The sequence below is a fragment of the Pomacea canaliculata genome, linkage group LG4 (genome assembly GCF_003073045.1).
Source record: "Pomacea canaliculata isolate SZHN2017 linkage group LG4, ASM307304v1, whole genome shotgun sequence".
Lineage (NCBI taxonomy): Eukaryota > Metazoa > Mollusca > Gastropoda > Architaenioglossa > Ampullariidae > Pomacea > Pomacea canaliculata.
The window spans coordinates 3,920,834-3,941,030 of NC_037593.1; the positions used below are offsets into that span (position 1 = coordinate 3,920,834).

The 20,197-nt window shown below is 39.0% G+C and overlaps 1 protein-coding gene across 1 annotated transcript in view; it reads left to right on the forward strand.

The window, feature by feature from the left end:
- The window catches only part of LOC112562704 (beta-adrenergic receptor kinase 2-like), a 66,581-nt gene extending 52,875 nt beyond the window's left edge, over positions 1 to 13,706 (forward strand). The window contains 3 exon segments of the mRNA XM_025236126.1: positions 1,715 to 1,869; positions 3,627 to 3,743; positions 5,574 to 13,706. Of these exon segments, the coding sequence (XP_025091911.1) occupies positions 1,715 to 1,869; positions 3,627 to 3,743; positions 5,574 to 5,753 (452 nt within the window). The 3' untranslated portion in view covers positions 5,754 to 13,706.
- Positions 13,707 to 20,197: the final 6,491 nt, after the last annotated feature.

Below are 20,197 nucleotides of genomic sequence, written 5' to 3' on the forward strand. Positions count from 1 at the left end.
TAGTTATTGATAGAGATAAATCATGGTAGAAAAATGAAGAACAGATTTAATACTCAACACAAATATGTGGCAAAAAGACATCAAAAGAAGTTATAAGGAGGCGGAGTATATAGTAGTGTGCTAGACAATTGAAGGACATGTAGGGCAGCGCTTCACTGGTAGTAGCAAAAGAAAACGGATTATCCGATGGACTGTTTGATGACTCATGCGAGAGTAACATCAGGTGGACTGCAAGTGACTTGGTGACGACCAACATAGATAAAGTGTGAACTGGACAGGAGGATGTCCTGCTGTATGGGAGGGCTGACAGAAACAAAAAGATTGCATGTTTGATGATGAGGGATTAGAAGTGAACAATCATTTGGATTCTATTTGTCATTTCTTCATTGTGCATACTTCACACTGATGCTTTTTTTTTTTTTTGCAAGTGAGCTTTAGATTTGTGGGGATTGAAAAAAACTGTATTCAGATTGTGTTGCTTGCAGTAAGCACCTAGTTGATAATTTCTGCTTGACCAGAAAAGGATTTTTGCAAGGTTTTTTTTTTTAGACTCATCGAAGTTTACCCCTACATCTGTAGCTGTTATGCTAGTGGGGTGCATTGCATCTAACACAGTTGCAATATTGATCGGGCTGTAGCTTTGAGGATGGTGGAAGCTAGTGATAGGAATCACTGAAGCAGATGAACTTAAGGATCAATATATCTCCAGCACAAATGATTCAGTATCTAAATCTCTTGTGGCACGAAGGGAAAAGATCAAAGGAAATATTTCCTTGAAATGGGCCAGCTTTGCATGCAACAGTCTTCGGAAGAAAGGGGATGTATTTTTCTTCTAAAGAGACAAAACTGATCTAGAATTTATGGATAAACATTGGGATGCAAGGAACCTTTATCATTTTTACTTTTGGGACATGCACATTAATATTTATTTTCATCTTAGAAGTTTTTTCGTGTTGATCGCCATTGAGACTTTTTTTTAATTAATGCATCAACGAAAAATTTTTTCCCTCATGAATTCAGACAACTTTTTCTTCTGGTACAGTAGTTTTTATGCTTGCAGCAGAAAGCTGTTATAATGACGTTTCCTGTTTCTTTTGCCAGGAACACAGTACTATCCATTACAGTGTCAGAAAATCATCACTCTCCTGCTTGCTTTTGTGTCTGTGTGGTGTGTGTGTGTGAGAGAGAGAGAGAAATGTGTTGATAAATTAATTCATTGTTGATGTAATGAATTAAGTTTTATTTTGTTGTTGAGTTTTGAATCATTAGCTGGGAAAGTACCAGGCTGAAAACAAAGGGAAAGACATTCTTGAGAATGTTTGGCAGACTGATTACTTTCCAAGGATAAAAGGAATCATTGATTCACCTTAATAATTTGGAGTCTCCATGCTCACCACCTCACCAGTTCAGACAGGACCATCATAATAGATCAGCTGAATAATTGTTACTATTGGTTTTATTTTGATTGCAAAGTTTTGCTCATGTCTTCATTAAAACAAAGATTTATATATGGGTGTGTGCATGTGTATGTGTGCATGGTCAGGTGTATATGAAATGATAAGGGCATACATAATCTAGTGAAAGACGGAGAGCAGGGCTGAGTTTGTGAACAGGAGAATATTAAAAGTGGGAAACCCACCAAATAGATGACCAGACATAGATAACACCAAGCTTGCCTTTGACTTTAACATAATTTTATTTTTTTAATCAGCAGGGCCAACAGACTGCATAGTGGAGGGTGAGGTCCTGAAGCTAGGAGGGCCTTTTCTGCAGACTTGGCAAAAGAAACATCTGAAGCTCTATCCCAACCGCCTAGAATTCTACCATAAAACACGTGACGGCCAGGTCACTCGCAGCAAAGGGGTGGAGGTAATTATTGCATGCTACTAGTGTAGCTATTCTTAGGCATTAGTTGGAACTGCTATATCTCTCCAGAAAAGAGCATAGAAACTGACTGCAGCAGTCTATGGAAGGTGGAACATTTTCTGTTGGTTAATGTAAAGGGTTTATGACGAGGTATCTGTGTGTCAGTTGTTGCTCTTCTTTATTTCACCCTTCTCTCTCTCTCCTTGTCCACTCTTTCACTCTCATGACTCCCCAAAAAAGTGGGAAGTTAATTACTGCAATTACTTGGTTTGCAAGATTTTTGTGACCATTTTGTCGTTGCAGTAAGAGAGCCACTTTTTCTTTTTTAGTAGAAAGGCCTTTTTTTATTTCTCTTTTAGTTACTTTCCATCGCAACTTACACAGGCACCACTGTTATCTTCTGTGTGCACTGGATGTCTCTAGATTTGTTGTTTCAACGTTGGCAGACTGAGAATACAACAGCTTTTTCCATGTTGCATTTCAAGCGATGAGTTCTCAGACGTAAGCTCTTTGAGCATTTCGTATTCTATGCGAGAGGGAGTGAAACCTTGCTAAACAATATTGCCTGCCATAGAGGTCGCCACCGTGAGGTGCTAGAGGAGATGCTGACATGAAATGTAAAGTTTCCTTGCTGTTAATATCGCATATTCTGTTGCTATTTGCCTTCTTTTTAAACTTTTGTTTTTATGCGTTAACAGCATTAATAGCAATGTTTCACTATTCTTGCTCTTAAGTTTTTCTAAATGAAAGTGTGGGGAGGTTTGTTTGTTTTGGGTTTTAATAAGAATGTGAGTTTATGTTACAAATATGAGGTTGTTGGACCAGAAAAAAAAGAGCTAAGGAACCGAAATTGAAGAAAGTTGTCATTTCATAAACCTGTTAATTCTTTAAGAGTTCAATTGATTATTTATAATGAGAAATATGTTTGTGGATGAATCTGAACTTTAAAGAGATAATGCTGTATTTTGTTGTCCCTCCATGTGTATTGCTCTTTTGACATTTGTCAACAACAGAAAATTGAAATAGCTCGGAGTTTATTTGTTTGTTTCCATGGTTGTTCAGTTTCTTCTTTTGAAATTCTGTTTCACTATCAAGTTTGTTTTCAAAGTTTCAGATCCTTCAGCAAAATAAGCCTTAAATGCTATGTACCAAAGTGACAGAGCCATTATACTAAAGCTGTTTTGTGTGCATTTAGAAATTTTGTGAGATGTCTGAGGGCAGAAACTGTTAATAACATGAATCAGACAAGAAATTAAGCACAAAGTTGCAGATAGGTTAATATGACATATTCCTTTTTTTTTATATATATATATAACTTTTTTAAGAAGTGCAGCCAGTGTAAGGGCTTTAAGGGTTAATGATGCAATACTTTAACATCAAGATGCCTTTGTTCTTGTAAGAAATGAGGTCTTGGCCTCCTACCAAAAGGCAAGTGGAAAATATGGTTCAGAGACTTGTTTCTTACTCATGAAATGCTTATTTCCTTTTAAGCCGCTGTATCTTGTGGTGAACTTACCCCAGTGATCGGAAAAAGTTTTGCACCCCAGTTAGCCTTTAATTTTTATTGATTTATTTCCAGATGTATAGTGTCTGAAACATTTCTTACCCTTCATATGATATTCAGACATTTGTATGCTCCATTTCTTAGACTCTTATGCACACACATCCATTACAACATATTGTATCACATAGTCTTATAAGATACAAGATGTAATAAGCCCATGGCAGAAGCCAGACATTTTGTGTTATTTTCTTTTCAGCTTATCCCAATGCTTGATATAAAGGAGGTTTACCCAGAATTCCAGAAGATGAACAAGACAGAAAACTGCATTGTGATACAGCTAAAGTCAGACCAGAAAATTGCAATCACCTCTCCAGTAAGTACAGGGAACTCTCAGTTTATGAGAGAGATTTGAAGCGAAAACAGTTATCTTAAAAGTAAAAACTGTTACATTTTACCATCTTTCTCTCTTTTTGTTATTGTCATACCCATTTTTGTTCATGATAGCAACCATAATGAGCAAGCAGATCTAAAACGATATAAAAAGGCTATAGCCTTTCAAGCCTATTTTGACAGTTGAACCATTTGCATCTTTAGCTGGATGCTTGTACAACGTTTTGGCACTTTAACATAGAGGATCAACATCAAGCGTAGGACTCGTCATCAGTGAGAGGACAGAGACAGACCAACAGATGCAAGTGGATGCCCAATACTTTCAGAGCACATTTTGTGTCAATGATATTGCCAGAAATCACACAGTTGCAAACACCATGGGATGGTACAAACTCTTTGTCATTGAAGGCATTGAGAAGAAACTGACACACAATAGTCAATAGAAGCTCAAACTTGTTATTTCTGCAAGTTGTGTTTTTGTTTTAATTGTTAATTTATTTTCTCTTTTTACAGACTCTTAAACTTTCAAATTAACATAGTTTAAACATGCATGTATTTTTAATGGAGTGCGTTAGTTTTACCCAAGGCAAAGATTGTGCCACATATCTCGTGTGATAGTTTGCATATTTCTTGCCTTTTAGAATGTTCTGTATTCTGTCATCATTTTATGCTAGAAACTGACAGCCACATCATAGCCCCCTGCTATGGATTCCTCACTGGCTCTTTTCCCGATTTTTTTTTTTTTTTTTTTTTGGTTAGGGGGGTAGGGGGATCTCTTGTCCACCTTCACTCTGTACTCATACTAGAAACCTCTGCTCTTCATCTAGCTCGGACATTCTGCCTAATCCAAGTACTCTTGCTAACCACATTGATGATTTTGCAAGGCCAAACTGCTCCTTTGCTTCCTATCAGTTAATCTCGGAAAGTGAGTTTGGGACCATATCATATTCCTGTCTAAATCCACAACTTGTCCACTGGACCCAGTTCCCACCCTACTACTGGCAGACTGTCTGGACGTCCTACGCCCTCACAGAAATAGTAAAGGATTGCTTGTTGTCTGGCATTTTCCCATTTACACTTAAAACAGCCTGGTAAAACTGCTGTTAAAAAAGCCTGACCTTGACATCAGCATGTCAAACAATTATCGCCCAGTCTCAAACTTGCCATTTCTTTCCAAAATCCTTGAGAAAGTAGTTCTCAAGCAACTACTGTCCTATCTTATCTCTGAAAACTTTATTTCTCTATCACAGGCTGCTTATCGCCCTTTACATTACACTGAGACCGCCCTGCTTAAGGTGACAAATGACATTTTTTTCTGCTCTGCATAGTTGTGTTTGGTCTTCTCTTCTGTTTCTACTGGCCAGATTTCCACTCTGGCATGCTTCACTCACTTCGGCAGCAACCTTGAGTTGCGGTGAATAATCTGTAGTGATGATCACTTTTTTTGGCTGTTTAATATGATAACATTTCTTACTATTCTTAAAATTTCTCAATGCATTTTTAATATTCTTCTGATGTCACTAACCCTTGTTTTCTGGAGTTGTCGCCATTAAATCTGCAGTGATCCCCCTTTACTGCTGGAACACAGCAAGTCTTCGCATTGTTCTTTGTTCTACAGCTTTGTGTTGATTCTAATTACATTTCCTCACCTCTGCTACCAAACTGTGTATATGAGTTGACTCATTTGGTGGTGGTGGATCACAATTAGTTTTAGATTATGCCACATAGCTTAAAAAAATGAGCATATTCATGGCTTTTTCTGTAAAACCAATCCTTTTTTTTTTTTATTTAATGTCTTTTGTTCTTTCTCCAGGATCGTGTGCTGATCAACCAGTGGAAAGATGAGATCATCAATGGCTTCAATCTTTCATCACAGATTATGGCCAACATGAACAAAAAGGCATCAAAGCTTTATGGCTCCGAATTCAGCAGCAGTCCCAGCAACGAGAATCTGCGTGCACCTCTGGAACACCGCAACAGTAACGGGAGTTAATCCCTAATTTGCTGTTCACTCAAACGCACCCTCAGAACATCATCCAGTGCTTTCCTGCCCCCGTCACTGTCACCGTCATCATATAGCCATTTGCCATCATTTCTTGCACCGGCGTTGGCATGGTGCCTCATGCCAGTGCGTCTGTGAGGTCATGAGTGTCTGAGAAGGAGAATGGGGGGAGGGGTAGGAAGTGGTGCGTGTGACTGGTATTGAATTCTGCATTCTATCTCATTGTGCACCACAGTCTTGATTGGAGCACTCTGTGACCACATGGAGAAAAAGGGATGAAGCATTACCACAGGACTGGCGGAGGCCCAGACAAGAATGCATTGGTGAACAGGCAGAGAGCTGGTGAGAAAAGTGATGCAAGTCAGCAAGTGATGGCATCTCATGTGTCGTGTCTTGTAGCTCACTGCAGTTCCTGCTCTCACCTTGATTTGCTCATACGTCTCTCTGCACCTTTTGATTGCAATGGTTTTGCTGTACGACAGACCAAACAGGAAATCGTGTTAAGCACAAGACTTCGTTTGTGGCAAAATAGTGCCGTAACAAATTTTTATGGGAAACTTGAGGAACATGATTCATGGTATGACTGTCGAGCTGTGTGTGTTTCACCAAGAGCAGGCTAGGAAAAAAAAAAGTGGTACTGTTTATCCATTTTAAATGTGAAACCAGTAATGCATTTCCCTCAGTATTTTAAGATCTTAGCAGCTGCAACAGCAAGCCTTGCTTGTAAGAGTTTGAGATCACTCTTGTGGTTTACAAAAGTCAGTGGTGTCTTGAGAAATGACAGTAACGCCAAGAAGAGGAAATTACTTCCAAATAGCTCATTATGCAAGCATGATCTGCTATGCTAAGCTGTGTATCAAGGAGATTAAAAACTGGCTGTTGTGATTGTACAACAAAGGAATTTATTTTTCCAAACAAAACCAAAAAGGTCATTAATCTACGGGAAATAGATGTTTCACTCCAGTGCAGAGGAAGTGGGCCCTCAAGCTGGTCATCGTTCAAGAGGAGTTATTTGCCTGTGGCTAGGCTGGAGTGGAATATCAGGATTGGGCATTGGGATTGGAGTCAAACAAATGGGGCACGAAGGCCACGAGCTTGGAGCCTGAGGCAGCTTGATGCAAAACAGTGAGAGGGGGGTCCATAACCATATAAAATATTGCTTTCACTGTCATTGCACAAGACTGCCTAGTCTGTAATGGTAGTGTACAGCAGAGTTCCATGTGTGAATGTATGTGTAAAAGAGTGTAGAGGTGGTGCTGTGAAGTATGCACAGCCATGTCTGCATTTAGGTGTGTCAATGTTCCTGTGTATTTACACCAGATTAAATGCGCTTTGATTTGTTTCAGAGCTGAGCTGCCCAGCAGGCTGGATAGTTTAAGCTTGATAATACCTCTTGTTTTGTTTTGGGTTTATTTTCATTATTTTTATTGGTTGGGGTGTTTGAATTTTTTTTAAAGCTCATAGATTTCCTAGTGCGTATAATATAAGTTTAATTAGGAGAAGCATAAAGAGTTTTGAAACCCCCCTTATCCACTTTTGTCGATCAAAGGCTGAAGGGCATGCGAACAAATATTTGTGCTTTTGTTGTTGTTATTGACTTTTTAAAGTCGGTTACATTATGTTGCACTTAACTATTTAGGCATACAGTCTATCAAACCCACAGAGATTTATTTTATAAAAAAAAATAATAATCAAGAATCTACCCCCTACCTCTTTATTATGGAAATATTCGTTACCTGCACTGTCTGCCACATACTATTATTGTCATCAGTGTATTTACAGTTACGATAATGAAGTCTTAAACTAGTTTTGTAATTATCAAGCAGATTTTTCCAGTGTTGTCATCCTCAGCACAAAATTTTATGAAATTTTGTTTCCTGTTCTACTAATTTTAGCTGATTTTCTTCTCTCTCCTTTTTCTTTCTTTTTTTTTTTTTTTTTTTTTTTTTTTGGTCTTGTTTGTAACAGAATTTAATTATACATAAATGCAGTATTCTACAAAACAGCAAACACTAAGAGTAGTCAGTAGGTAAGCTGCCATGAGGGGCATAATGGTGATACATAATGTCACTGTAGACCAAATAAAAATGCTTCTGAATCTAGACATGAAGAAAAGGGATCTTTGTATCTAGCATAAACCACACATGCACAGAAGAATGTAGAATAGTGTCAACAGTTTTGTGGGCTTTTTTAAAAAGGAAGTTCTCTTTTGTTCCTTCACTTTCTTTTACTTCTTTTTCTTTAAACTTAACATCTGCTTTCCATCCTTTGGTTTTTCTTCACTTTTATTTGTTTTTTTGTAACTCTTCTTCTTGTAGCATGTGCAGCCCATTTTCAGTAGTTTTTAGGATGACTGTTGTTCTGTTGTTTGAATGGCTTCTTTTGTCTTGTTATGACTACTTTTTATTTTAATGTTACAAAAAGGGATATTTTATAAGTGGTAGGGAATAATTTTTTTTAATAGAAGCATAAGAATTCCACAGATTTGAAGGGGAAGTGAAATGGTATGTACTTTGTGTGCATCGCACAAGATTACTGCATAATTATTTCAGACTTGATCTGGAACCCCCGCTCTGCATCAGTACAAACTTGGCATTTGTCGACCACCTTAACAGAGAAATAACATGAGGTTTCAGACTGAGAGGATGTTGGTTTTGCAGACTCGGCATGTTTATTGTTATACTGCAAGCTGCAGCTTTCAGAACTAGAATGTATTTTTTTTTAAAATTGCATAACAAACTGTGGCATGTGTTACAAACTGCGGCACATGTTTTGATGTACTGCACTTTCTTCTCCTCAGGCTTCCTGTTAGTGGCACAGCTTCTGTCATGACTCCAATGCTTCAGTTTTCCGTCCTCCCAAGCTGTGTTGTACATAATTGACTTCTTACATGAGCACGCAAAGCGGCATGCGCTGGTGTACAATTTTGTTTGCTTAATTTCATTGCCTATATACACTTACATATTTATTTATGTGTAAAACTTACATTGTTGGTGACAAGTGATGTGTGATATACTTCACTAAGTTGAGACAGAGTATATGTGGAGTTCTTTTATTGGGTACTCTATCAGATATAGACTGAGTGGTTTTTGTTAGCAGCAAGTATGTGGGGCTTTTTGTTTGTTTTGTTTTGTTTTGTTTTTTAAGTTGTTTTTTTTTTTAAATTTTCTATTGACTATTTTTCAGCATGTTCTTTGTGAAGTATGTTGCATGGCTTTCTCACATCAGGACCATGGCTTCTGTGAGTGTTCAAGGGGGATGGCTGGGAAAAAGGTACTTTTGAGTCAGATTCCATCTTCAGGACATGGTGACACTTTCAAGTGGTGGATAGCAGCATTGGGGAAATATCTTTGCTGTCAGCCAGGGACAGCAGCCTGTCGATCGTGACCTAAACCTATTGATGTGCACATGAGCTGCATAGCACAAAAGAAGTAGTCTTGCTCCCTTTCAGGGTATCTATTTTGACAGTGTAAAATTATTTTGAAACACCATTGATTAGTTGAGTACCACCAGTTTCATTTTCAGACATTCTGTAAGTTTGCTCAGATTAAAATTGCCTGTGATATTGCCCAAGTTAATATTGCTTTATTAACACACCATATCTCCTCCCCTTCCCCAGCAGTTTATGAATTTGATGCAGAAGCATCATTACATAATGACTCTTGAGTTTCTTTCTTTTCTTATAAACACCTTCTGCTAAGATTGAAGACAAAGTTTTCATTGGGCAATTAAGATCAGCAATGAGGAAACATGACTTGATAAAAACTTCTTTCTCTTGACATTCTTGTATAATTGATGTAGGCTTGGTAACCTAACGCAAAATTTTTATTGAATTCCCAGCATGAAGGTTTGATTTGTGATGAATAATACGGATGTGGAACATGATGTGTCTATCTTTTATTCTTTCTGGTGCTCTCTCTCTCCCCATTGATCTAAAACCCAGCCATACAAATATCAGTCATCGTATGTGCATTTCAATGTTATCAAAGTCTTGTTCCTGTTCTATGACCTTTTACTGCAAATTGTTTTAGAAAAAAAGTGAACAGGTCATATGAACTCTTCTCCCCATGCTGAGTCTATAAAGATCAGACTTTTCCATGTTTGGGATATCAGAAGCTTTAAGAGAAATTATAGGTGTTTGTCATGGAATAATGATTCTTAGGTCTGTATCCAGATTACTTTTACTTTTTTTAAAGTTATTTTACTCAACACCTTCCACTTCACCTTCTCACTACATGTCACTTCACATCCTGTATGGATGGTAGGGGCAGGGGTCATGGACTCTACAGATCAAAATCTTGATGTGTTTAAATTGGAACGACCCTGTCTTTGTTTCAGACTTTAAAACACCTCTTCAAGAGGTTCTTTTACACAAGAATCTCAGTTTTACCTGTTCATGAATGATCAATTTCTGTCATTTGATTACTCTTGTTTTTGACTTGTCTGTTTAGAAGACAACATAATGGTGGTCATGAACATCTAATTCCTTCTTTTGCTGTCCCCACTACAATAAAACTTGCTTCGCAGAAAACTTGCCACCAATTCCCCTTGATGATAAAAATGACAAAGCAAACCAACCTTAGGCCGTTTAATAGCATGTTACTTCTAATTGCATACGTAAACAGGTTTTATAATGAGCATCATTAACTCCAAAAGCAATCATAAGTATCCATCCCCTGACCCTTACATCATGTGTTCTTCCCCTTTATTGAGCTTTTTGTGTGGCTTCTTTGCAGCTTTACTCCTCAGGAGATGCTATGAATGTGCTTTTAGGTCTCTTTTTGTGATGTTTATGCATTATGTAGCACAGTGTTATGTGAAGAAAGTTTTGCCTGTGGAATTTTTGTCGGTAGGGGGAGGCCGTCGGGGCAGGGGAATGGTTTGGGCAGACAGCAATTATTCTCAATGTCTAGTGGTCTCGCTAGGTCTTGCAGGTTATGCTCAAAGTTCGCAGGTCACGTTGACTTTCTAGAGTTCTCTCAGTTAAATCAGAAGTGATATATTTGATATCTCAGTGCTTTGTATCTTCTTGCTTTCCACTCGCTCCATTTTTATGTTATGGTGCAATGTGCTGTCAGAACATACATTTGCTTTGTTTTGCTGTGGAGCATCAGAACACACACATACACACCATGTGTTTTCAACCCAGTTAGGATGGAGAGATCGCAACTGATTATTGTGCTCAGGCTTGTGGCTGTGAGGATGACAGCGAAATCTGAAACTCCCTTATTCTCTCCCATGTCTGCCAATTTATTTCCCTTTCCTAATAGGTTGTGAGCCAGAAGCAAGTGTGAGCTAGATGCAAAAGTGAGTAGAATATGCCATCAGTAATGCTCGACTGTTGTTATCCACATCATCTCATTGGCACAGTCAGCACATTAAACATGTAATGAAAGTCTGACTGCTTTATAGAGTGCTAGTTTTTCACTACTTGATCATTGTTCATCTTTGTCTTTTTGCAAATGCAGACTGGTTTGTACGAATTATTTATATATGTGTTTGTGTGCTTGGATTCATTCTTATGGATCCCACCTGTCCCTGTGTTTTTCTACAATTTGCAAACCATGTGATACTAGTGTTCAGTTTTCACCTGTCTCTTATTCTAAATTGATGACTACCATAATGTGAATGCTCATATACATAGCTCATTTTCTTTTAAGAATGTTTGGTATTTTATTAAGAAAAAGAATAGCCTTTTTCATTGTTGTTTCTTGGTACTCTACAAAAACATATGCATATTGCCTCATTTTACCCCCCTTCAATGTCATTGTTTTGCTCTGGGCTTTCCCCTCTCAACTCTGTTCTTTCTCTCAGACTAAAACAGAGCATCTTTTTACATCTTTTAATGAATCTTATTGTATGGTGAATGTTCTTTGGTCAGTGTTTTGGTTAGAAGGAGCATTTGATGTGTTGTTTGGAAGGACATTGTAAATCAAATGGGCTGTAGTTGACTGTATATTTGTGCAAACACAAAATATGATGCTCTTGTTTGTAATTACCTGTAAATGAGAATGTGTCAAATTTTGTTCTGATGTGTATATAATGAAACTAAAGCTTGAGTTTATCCTTGACAGAATCTCACCTCTACTATTAGAATTTTTTAAGGTGTGTAATTTCATGTTATATTTTTTAACGGGTGAGCTAGAGTTGCAAATACTTCATTATAGCATCAGCAGACCAGCTGTTTAATTATAATCTATATGTAGGACACTTGGTCGCATACTTCTGTTCCAGCATCCGACACTTCCCTGCTAACTTGCATCTGACTGCCCCTCCATGTCCCATTAATCAGACCCATCAGTCGGACATCATAGTTACTACTGTACATGGAAACCTTAGCTAGGATCTCAGGTGGCTGTGCATTGTAAGCTCAAGGCAATTTGTAGGCGCTGCTCCATACCAGTCCCTACAAATTGTTCCATAAATCCATCGCTGTATAAATGACCAGTCGACCTACATGGCTGGCCCATCACTTCTTGCGATGGCTTCTGTGATTAAATTTGTGGTGTTATTTGTTTGAAGAAATGGACATCATGTCATTTATAGCCTAGTCTGCTTTTGAATGAGTTTGCTTTGCTCTTTAAATTTAAAATCATGTCTCCAAGTCTTTTAGCAAGAATGAGTGAAAGAGTTACCAGACGGAAGCTGATGATTGCTTTGCTTTAGCCCTTCCTTTTTCTTTGTTGTATTATTTTTTTTAATCCTTTATCTCATCTTACATGACACAGTTTAAAAAATGTTTGGCACTAGTTTCAAGGTAAAAAATATTTCACAAACATCTAGGATAATCCATAATAACAGAGCGTGCGTATTAGTACTAGCATTATAGTGATGTTCGTTTGTGAAATATTTAGACTGCATCACAAATGTCTTTGCTAGAAAAGAAGTAGTGATTTGGGGGGAGTGTGCCACATAATGTTTAGTATTGCTTGTTCTGGAAACACTTTTCACAGAGTGCAACTCTTGCTTATTGTGGAATAGAACTTTTATGTTCCATGGAAGGAACAGAACATTGTTAATTTTAAGTTCATTCATCGGCCTTAGTATTTCAGAAAAAATATTTAAATAATGTTTTTCCGTAAACAATTTATGGCATACACGCATTTTAACAAAACAAAAGCGCTTGCCTGCTCAGCTGATTCGCTCATGCAGCTGTCTTTATTTAGGCAGTAGGTTCATTCTGATTTGGATGGTACTTTTATATTTTGAAGGCCTTCCCACAAAGACTGCTACTAGATCAGAATTTTTCTGATTCGAGAGCATAAGATACAGATTGCAAGCCTGAGAAATTTTTACTTGAAACATTGGTGGCTTTGAGCTGATCATTTTACTACAAGATTTTAGATTCTACAAGAGATATAAAGAAATTGAATGATTTTACAGAAGTTTCAAATTGACATAAATATTTTGGTTCACAGAATTGATAAAAGGACTTAATGATAAAGGTTCTCTTTCATTTTGTGTTAGGGGTGGTTGGGTTTTACTTCAAATGAGTCTACTTGCCATACTGCAGTGATATCACACCACTGTCCTATCTAGCCATGTCTTGTCTACAGGCCCTCATGGTCCAACACAGCAATTCCCTAAACCCCACTTAAAAAAAAATTCTACTGCATGGTCTGTGATGATGGTAAACATCATTTAAGAACAAACCGTGCTCTCAATAATAGTTTGATGTTGCTTCTCTTAAGAGTTACAGAAAATTATATTCTTAGTAACTTCAGTGTCGAAAAATGTTGTTTAGTCCTTAAGGGTCAGCAAAAACTTAAAGCACAAGGTGGGGTCGGAGGGGTTAAACACATTACAAAGAAAAATGAATCTTATTCTTCATTATTGCTCGTGTGATCATTCAATTTTCACCTTTTCATATTGTGATGATTTGCATTTTGCATCTTATATGAAGGGTCTAAAGGACCTAAATAAACGAACTTTTATGAAAAGTCATCAGAGAGCTTTTTTTTTAATTATTGCAGTGTAAGAACGATGACGTGCTTTTAGTTAGCATTTGTTGGTCTAAACTGACCTATGAAGAAAAATCAAGTAGAAACATAGCATATGTGTATAACAGCATTGTGAATGGTACATTAACGTGGTATCTTTACAAGTTCAATTAAAATGAAGTGCTAACATACTTTGTCTTCCTACATCGGTTTTTGGTTTAAAATATTAAAAGTTTAAAATCTACCAGGTTCTCTGACAAACGTTTCCTGTGGTTAGTTGACTGTTATCAAGTCTTGCTTCTATTCCGGAAGAGAGCGTCGTTCGTACTTTGTACGGTTGTCTGGCTCATTGATCGTGCTGTTTCACACCCACAAAAGACCATTGCATATCAGCAGCAAGGATATGTGTAGCTTAATTCCACGGAAAGGAATAATGGAGTAATGAATCCTACATAATTAAAAATCGATGAGAAAAGCACAATTAATTTAACACAAAAACCCAGCAGATCTACCGGATGCTAGTTAACTGCGCATGTGCAGGGAGCAACACGTGCATTGTGGGAAGTGGAGAGCGCGGTGCGTGCGCGTGCTTGCCTTCGCGTCCTTGGATACCATTGACTCGCAGGCCAGAGTTCCAATCACAGGCACAAACATTTGCTCGCTCGCACGCACAAGTGCGCTTTTCACGCATGCAGCTACGGGGCATTAATCTTTTTCACGAGGCAACCATGACGTACCACAAGGCCCCAATCATCCCACACTTTATATAGAGAGAAGGGGAAAGAAACATGGAGCGGACGCAGACCCAGACAACTCACTGACTACTGATCGAAGGCAGCAGCAAAGAAAAACATAAGGTATGTAAAATTACTTTGAGTGACCTTTAAATCGATCATACAGGTTGAGGCATGAAGTGAGAATGTTCTCTTTTCCTCAAACAGTCATGGGAGCTCTACAATACAGATCACAAAAGAATTTTAAGTTCGATAGATTATATATATATACACACACCTACTATTACAAATATGCATGAATAAAAGCAGTAAGCGAGCTTGTGTTTTATTCAATTGTTTTCAGTGGGAAAGCTGTGGAGTTTGTTTTTTATTTGACCATGTTTTAAAATTTTATCTATATGAACATTTAATCAAAAACATAACAAAATGGTATGAACAAACTCCATAGTAATATATAAGTTAAAATTTTATTATGTAGATGGTTCTAGCATTTAAATTAAAAATGCAAGTCACTACTTGTGCAGTTTAAGGTATTGTGAAGTCTTTTCAATCACTATAATTTTCTTTTCCTTCTCCAAACTGTCACTATAGTGAGCTTTAAGTAAAATATCATATTTAGATATGATGTAAATTACAACTATGCTTGACTCTTTAAAATGGGTAGCAATTAAATGAAGTGTAATGAAACAAGTCCATAAAATTTGATCGTTATTTTTAGCTTCTTGGGAGCACTTATTGCCTCATAGTTTACAGCTTGGAAAGCCATAAATATGCCTTTCATTAAACCAAGTCTTTAGTTGTTTGGTATTTTATTTCCAACAACAGCGTGCTTCAACACTGGTTTTTGTAGCTGGTGACTTATGTGAGACTCAGGTTTAAGTTGACATGCTGTAAATTTCATTAAATAAACTAATCTTATCTATCAGGAAGTATAACTTGAAAGGATTTTTTTTATAAATTTTTGAGGTAAATAGTTTTGTATCTGGTCCCTGTGATATCTCAAGTACAAATTCTGGTGTTTAATCTTGGAAGAAGCATGGATATCTAAAGCTTTTCAAGTAGTGAGTTGGAGACATTATTTCACTGTCAACTAGAAGATTGATATGTTTTGTCAATTTTCCATATACACGTATCTTAATGGCAAGAGTGAACTGTGGTATCTGACTATCATGTGCAGTGTGCCACACCATGGTGTTTTGTGTAAGGTTTTATTTTGTGAGTGTCCAAGTGCATGTGTGTCTTTTTTTCACATGGGTGCTTGTGTGTATGTATATTTGCATGACTTTGGAAATTGAAAATACTGCCATACTTCCATGAAACGTTAAAGTTATGACCCTAACACACCATCAGAACAGTTTAATCAACTAATTAGTCTGTCCTGTATCCTCTATCTTCTTTTCCTCATCCTTTCATATATATATATTCCTTTATTAACCAAACAGTTAGTTGAACAGAACAGTGTACATCACATGCTGGCAATACTTTTCTACTTTTAAAAAAGAATCAAGACAAATGAAAGTATATCAATAATGCAGTTTTTAGAGCATTTTCCATGTGTAACAGGGATGGCTGGGGGTCACTGAGGTGTCCCGTCAATGAGGCAGTGCACAGTTAGGTGGTTCATTCATGAAGTGACACATGTTTATTAATGAGGTGACACATGCTCAGGTACCTTGATAATGCGATGACATGTTTAGGTGCTTTTTTCCCCGTGCGACTATGCATGTCCAGGTACAAGAATACAAGAAGAGTTTAAAGTGGCTAGAACAGGATATAGATATTAGGAACTGGTGTAGCCTATAAGGTGGAATCAGCCTGATGGAGGATTAGATGTGAACACGTTCGCTGATCACACTCGGAGATTATCCCTATGCATGGTAGTGTCAAATAAAGTACAATTTTTTTTTCACTCTCACTGCAAGAACTTAGAGACTGACAGCAGAGAACTTCGCAAGAGGCTGTACAGGTCATTGCTCTCTCTCTCATACTTTCTTTCTCTGGTCTCTTTCCATCACAGGCCGAAATGAAAATGAGTTCCAAAAAACATTCTTGTCTCATTCAAACTACATCGACTAAACTACAGCCGTTTTTTCTCCCTGAACGTCCAAGAACTGAGCTTTCTCACCACCACACCTGTTTAGCAATCACGAGGGCAACTTGCTGTGTGAAGATGTTATGGAACGCTCCTCAGTCCACTCAGGCGAGTGGGGGTGAGACACAAGCATGAATCAGAACTTTGCCATCTGCTCGCATTCTTTTCAGAGCGTTAGAACGAGCGTGTCATGGCACTTTTGCACATTGTCCTGTGTTCCTCCTTTTTTGTTGTTAGGTTTTCTTTATCATTTTAACGCACGACCCAACTTTTAAATAATGGGGCTTGTCACTGCGGATCCAGCTTGTAGTGACACAGAACTTTCATTGTTTGGTCCTCAGTCATCATATCACTCTGTGTGTGTGTGCTTTCATCTCCAGAACTTGGCGGTGTCGCTTGCTGCGTCCATTTATTGACCTCGCCCACCTTAATACCTTCCCATTTCCATGGAAACCACAGTCAGCTTATTGGTTTGTCTGCTTGCTCATGTATTGATTAGAGTAACCGAGGACCAGATTCTAATACTCTCAAAGCACCAGACAATGACATCCGATTGCAATGACTGATTGTCAATGACCACGATGCCTTGTGGAAGTCACAATCATCTATTGTACTCTCCGTTATCTTCTTTGTTTACACGTGCATGCGCGTGTTGCTAAATATAAAACCTGTTTGCAAACACATTCGATAAAATCGTACAATACGATGTTTTCATTTTAATGAAATTACAAAACGATTTTTCTTCTAATGAAAGGATTGACTGTGTCCATCGTGATGGAATCAAGCAAAGCAACATGGCGATGAAATCTCTCAAAATAATCTTGTCATCGTAACTAAATCTCTGAAAACAATATTTTCGTTGTGACGAAATCAACAACCTGTCGGTGTCTGTGTTGAGGTGCTTGCTCACCGAGGAAATTATGAATTATTTCTCTGGACTTATAACTTATACCCCCCACCCAGTTGTTTCCTACAAAAACTAATGTTTTTTGTTTGTAGTTGTTTTTTGTTTTGGTTTGTTTATTTATTGAACAAACATTGATTTTATCGCATACATGCTATACCTTTTCAACCAAAAATTAACATTTTTCTTCTTTTCAAATTGAAAGCCCAAGATGTGTAGCTCCAACACAGGACTGACTCTAACCAGAGACTAAAATAAATGGACGGCCGACTCCTGTGTGAAAGTTTTGAGCTGTGTACAAGCAACTTCCGCTTTCTCTGTTCCGCTATACGGAAGCACACGCACACACACACACTCAAACACTGGCGCACACACAACTCCTGATCCTTCTGTGTACCTGGGAAGCACCGCTGAGAGTGAATAGGTATGCAAGCTCTCAACTTGATTGAAATAGAATAAAAATTTCCCAATGCTCAGCACGGAGGTAGACAATGGAAAGTAGAGCGCCACACCTTTCTGGGAGCAGGGTGGGCTGGCCGTGTTTTGTGTTGCTATGGGCAACGGGAAGAACGTTTACGGCGCCGTACACCTGGAGGCAGCCGTCGAGTCATCGCTGGTGTAGTGGAGTGAACTCATTTGTCATCGTCGATCTTGCAGGCTCGTATCAACTGCTGTCATCGCTTGTGAGTACATCGCCGATCATCTGACTGTTTTCATTCTTGACATAAGGTTACTGAAGTTATCCAGGATGACGATGTTCTTCCCTGTGGGCGCACGCGCGAATGTGAGTGCGTGTGTTGGTGTGTTCGTGTGCGTGCATGCGTATTTGCGTGCATGTGCCTGTGCGTGCGCCCCTGTTTAGGCCGTAATTGCTTTATCTTTTCTCAAGACCCGACAGGCAAGAAAGCAATCAATGGCGTCTATACATTTTTCATTCACAGACACCCTGGGTACTTTTCTGCAAGCTTTCGAGTGTCTGTTAGGCGTGGGTAGGTGCCAGGGTGGCAAACCAAGCAACACCCACAGGTCCTCGCCATTTCCCCCTGCTCCAAGCTGGTGCTTAGTCATGCACCCTTTTAATCTGTCTAATGGGGCGGTGTACCCCTCTCAACTCATTTAATTTTAAAGTCGAGTACCTTAATTGCTACCCAGACGGCTGGTTCGTTTTATTCTTCTTCTTTCCTTAGCAATCCGTCACAAACAGTAAATCTTCATCTAACAGTCTTACGTCTACCTGACCCCTGTCTCTTTTCTAGTCCTTCAGTTGAATACCTTCAATGCTGCACAGAACTGGGGTACTAAACCGAGTACGTGTTTGTTAGTTAAGTGGAACGGGGCGGGATATTCAGGAGCAGGTGGTGACTGGGGTTTTAAAACGGGTATTAATTTTAGTAATCTTAGTGAGCCGTTAAGCCTGACGGTGACAGAGGTTGTACTGCGTGACCTGCAAAGATTCGGAACCACCTGATCAAACATACCCTCCGAATGTACCCTCACATCTTACTCCTTCCCTACCCACCCTGCCAATAAGTCCCCCACAATCTTCCCGGAAGCGGATAGGGACTGGCTTTTTTTTTTTTGAGGCACACTATGCGGTTCGATACCCGTATGACGCAGCGTACCTTGACCCGGGTGCCTGACCCCATGACGGAGATGAATGGTGGAGGAGTTGGAGAAAGAAAGGCAACAAGAGAAAGAAAGATGGACCCTGTCTCTTTTTGAACAGAGCTCACCAAACACTTTGTGTCATGGCTTAACACTTTCCATCTAATGTTCTCATTCATTCAGCCATGCATTCGACATGCACTTGCAGTCCGAAAGTCGTAAAGGGGTTAAATTAATCTGAAAAACACGGAGGCACGGACTGGTGACACAGTCAGACTGGTGTCAAGTGCGGACGTGCCACCAACCAGTCCAAGTCCCGACCTCTCACCCTGGTTTGGCTCAGTAGCTGTCCCCTCCCTGGAGCTTGCAGAGGAGGGATGGAGTGGTTGTTGGTAACCCAGGCCTCGACATAATATTTTGTTTGGGCTTCTACATTTTGGTGGCACCCAGCACCACTCCAGGTGAAACCACAGCCGATGTTGTCACCTGGTCGCCAACAGGTGGGTCCTGAGCCGAGCTTTGATCCTGGAAGGCTTTGCCCAGCGATAGTGCTAACATCGCCATTTGCTGTTTACACCCTTAACCTTTATCCAGCCCAGAATAACCTACAAGGCGATATTGATAGCCTTTTCCTGAGATGTTATCCAAGATGCTTGAAATAGAAACTCTTTCTGACATTTTCTGGAATGAAACATTTTTATGGTGTGTATGTGGCAGGGGGTGAGATCCTGCACGTCTGCACCGAACTCATTTTATCGCCAAGTTTTTGCACATGTTTGATGTCAGATCGTTATCCCAACGACTCTTCAAATCGTCTTTTCTGAAGATCAATCAGCTTCTTGGACCTTCTAGCATCTAGCTTCTCTCTTCCTCTTCCTAAGTCACGCAATCACGTGATCAGACACGCGCTGTCCTGACCACTCAGATCCGACGTTTGGCAAAAGTGGACGAAGTGCGCGAGGAATTGAGATTAAGACGAATTGAGTGACTGGCGATGTCAGGGAGGATGAAAAACAAAAAAGATTTTTGCTTCGGTAAATGTACGAGGAAATAGATGAAGTCGGTGAGTCGAGACTTGCAAGCGAGATAAGTCGGATGATGTCGGCGGTGACGAAATAAGCTCGACTTATCTCTGAACACGTGTGAGAGATAGAGAAAGA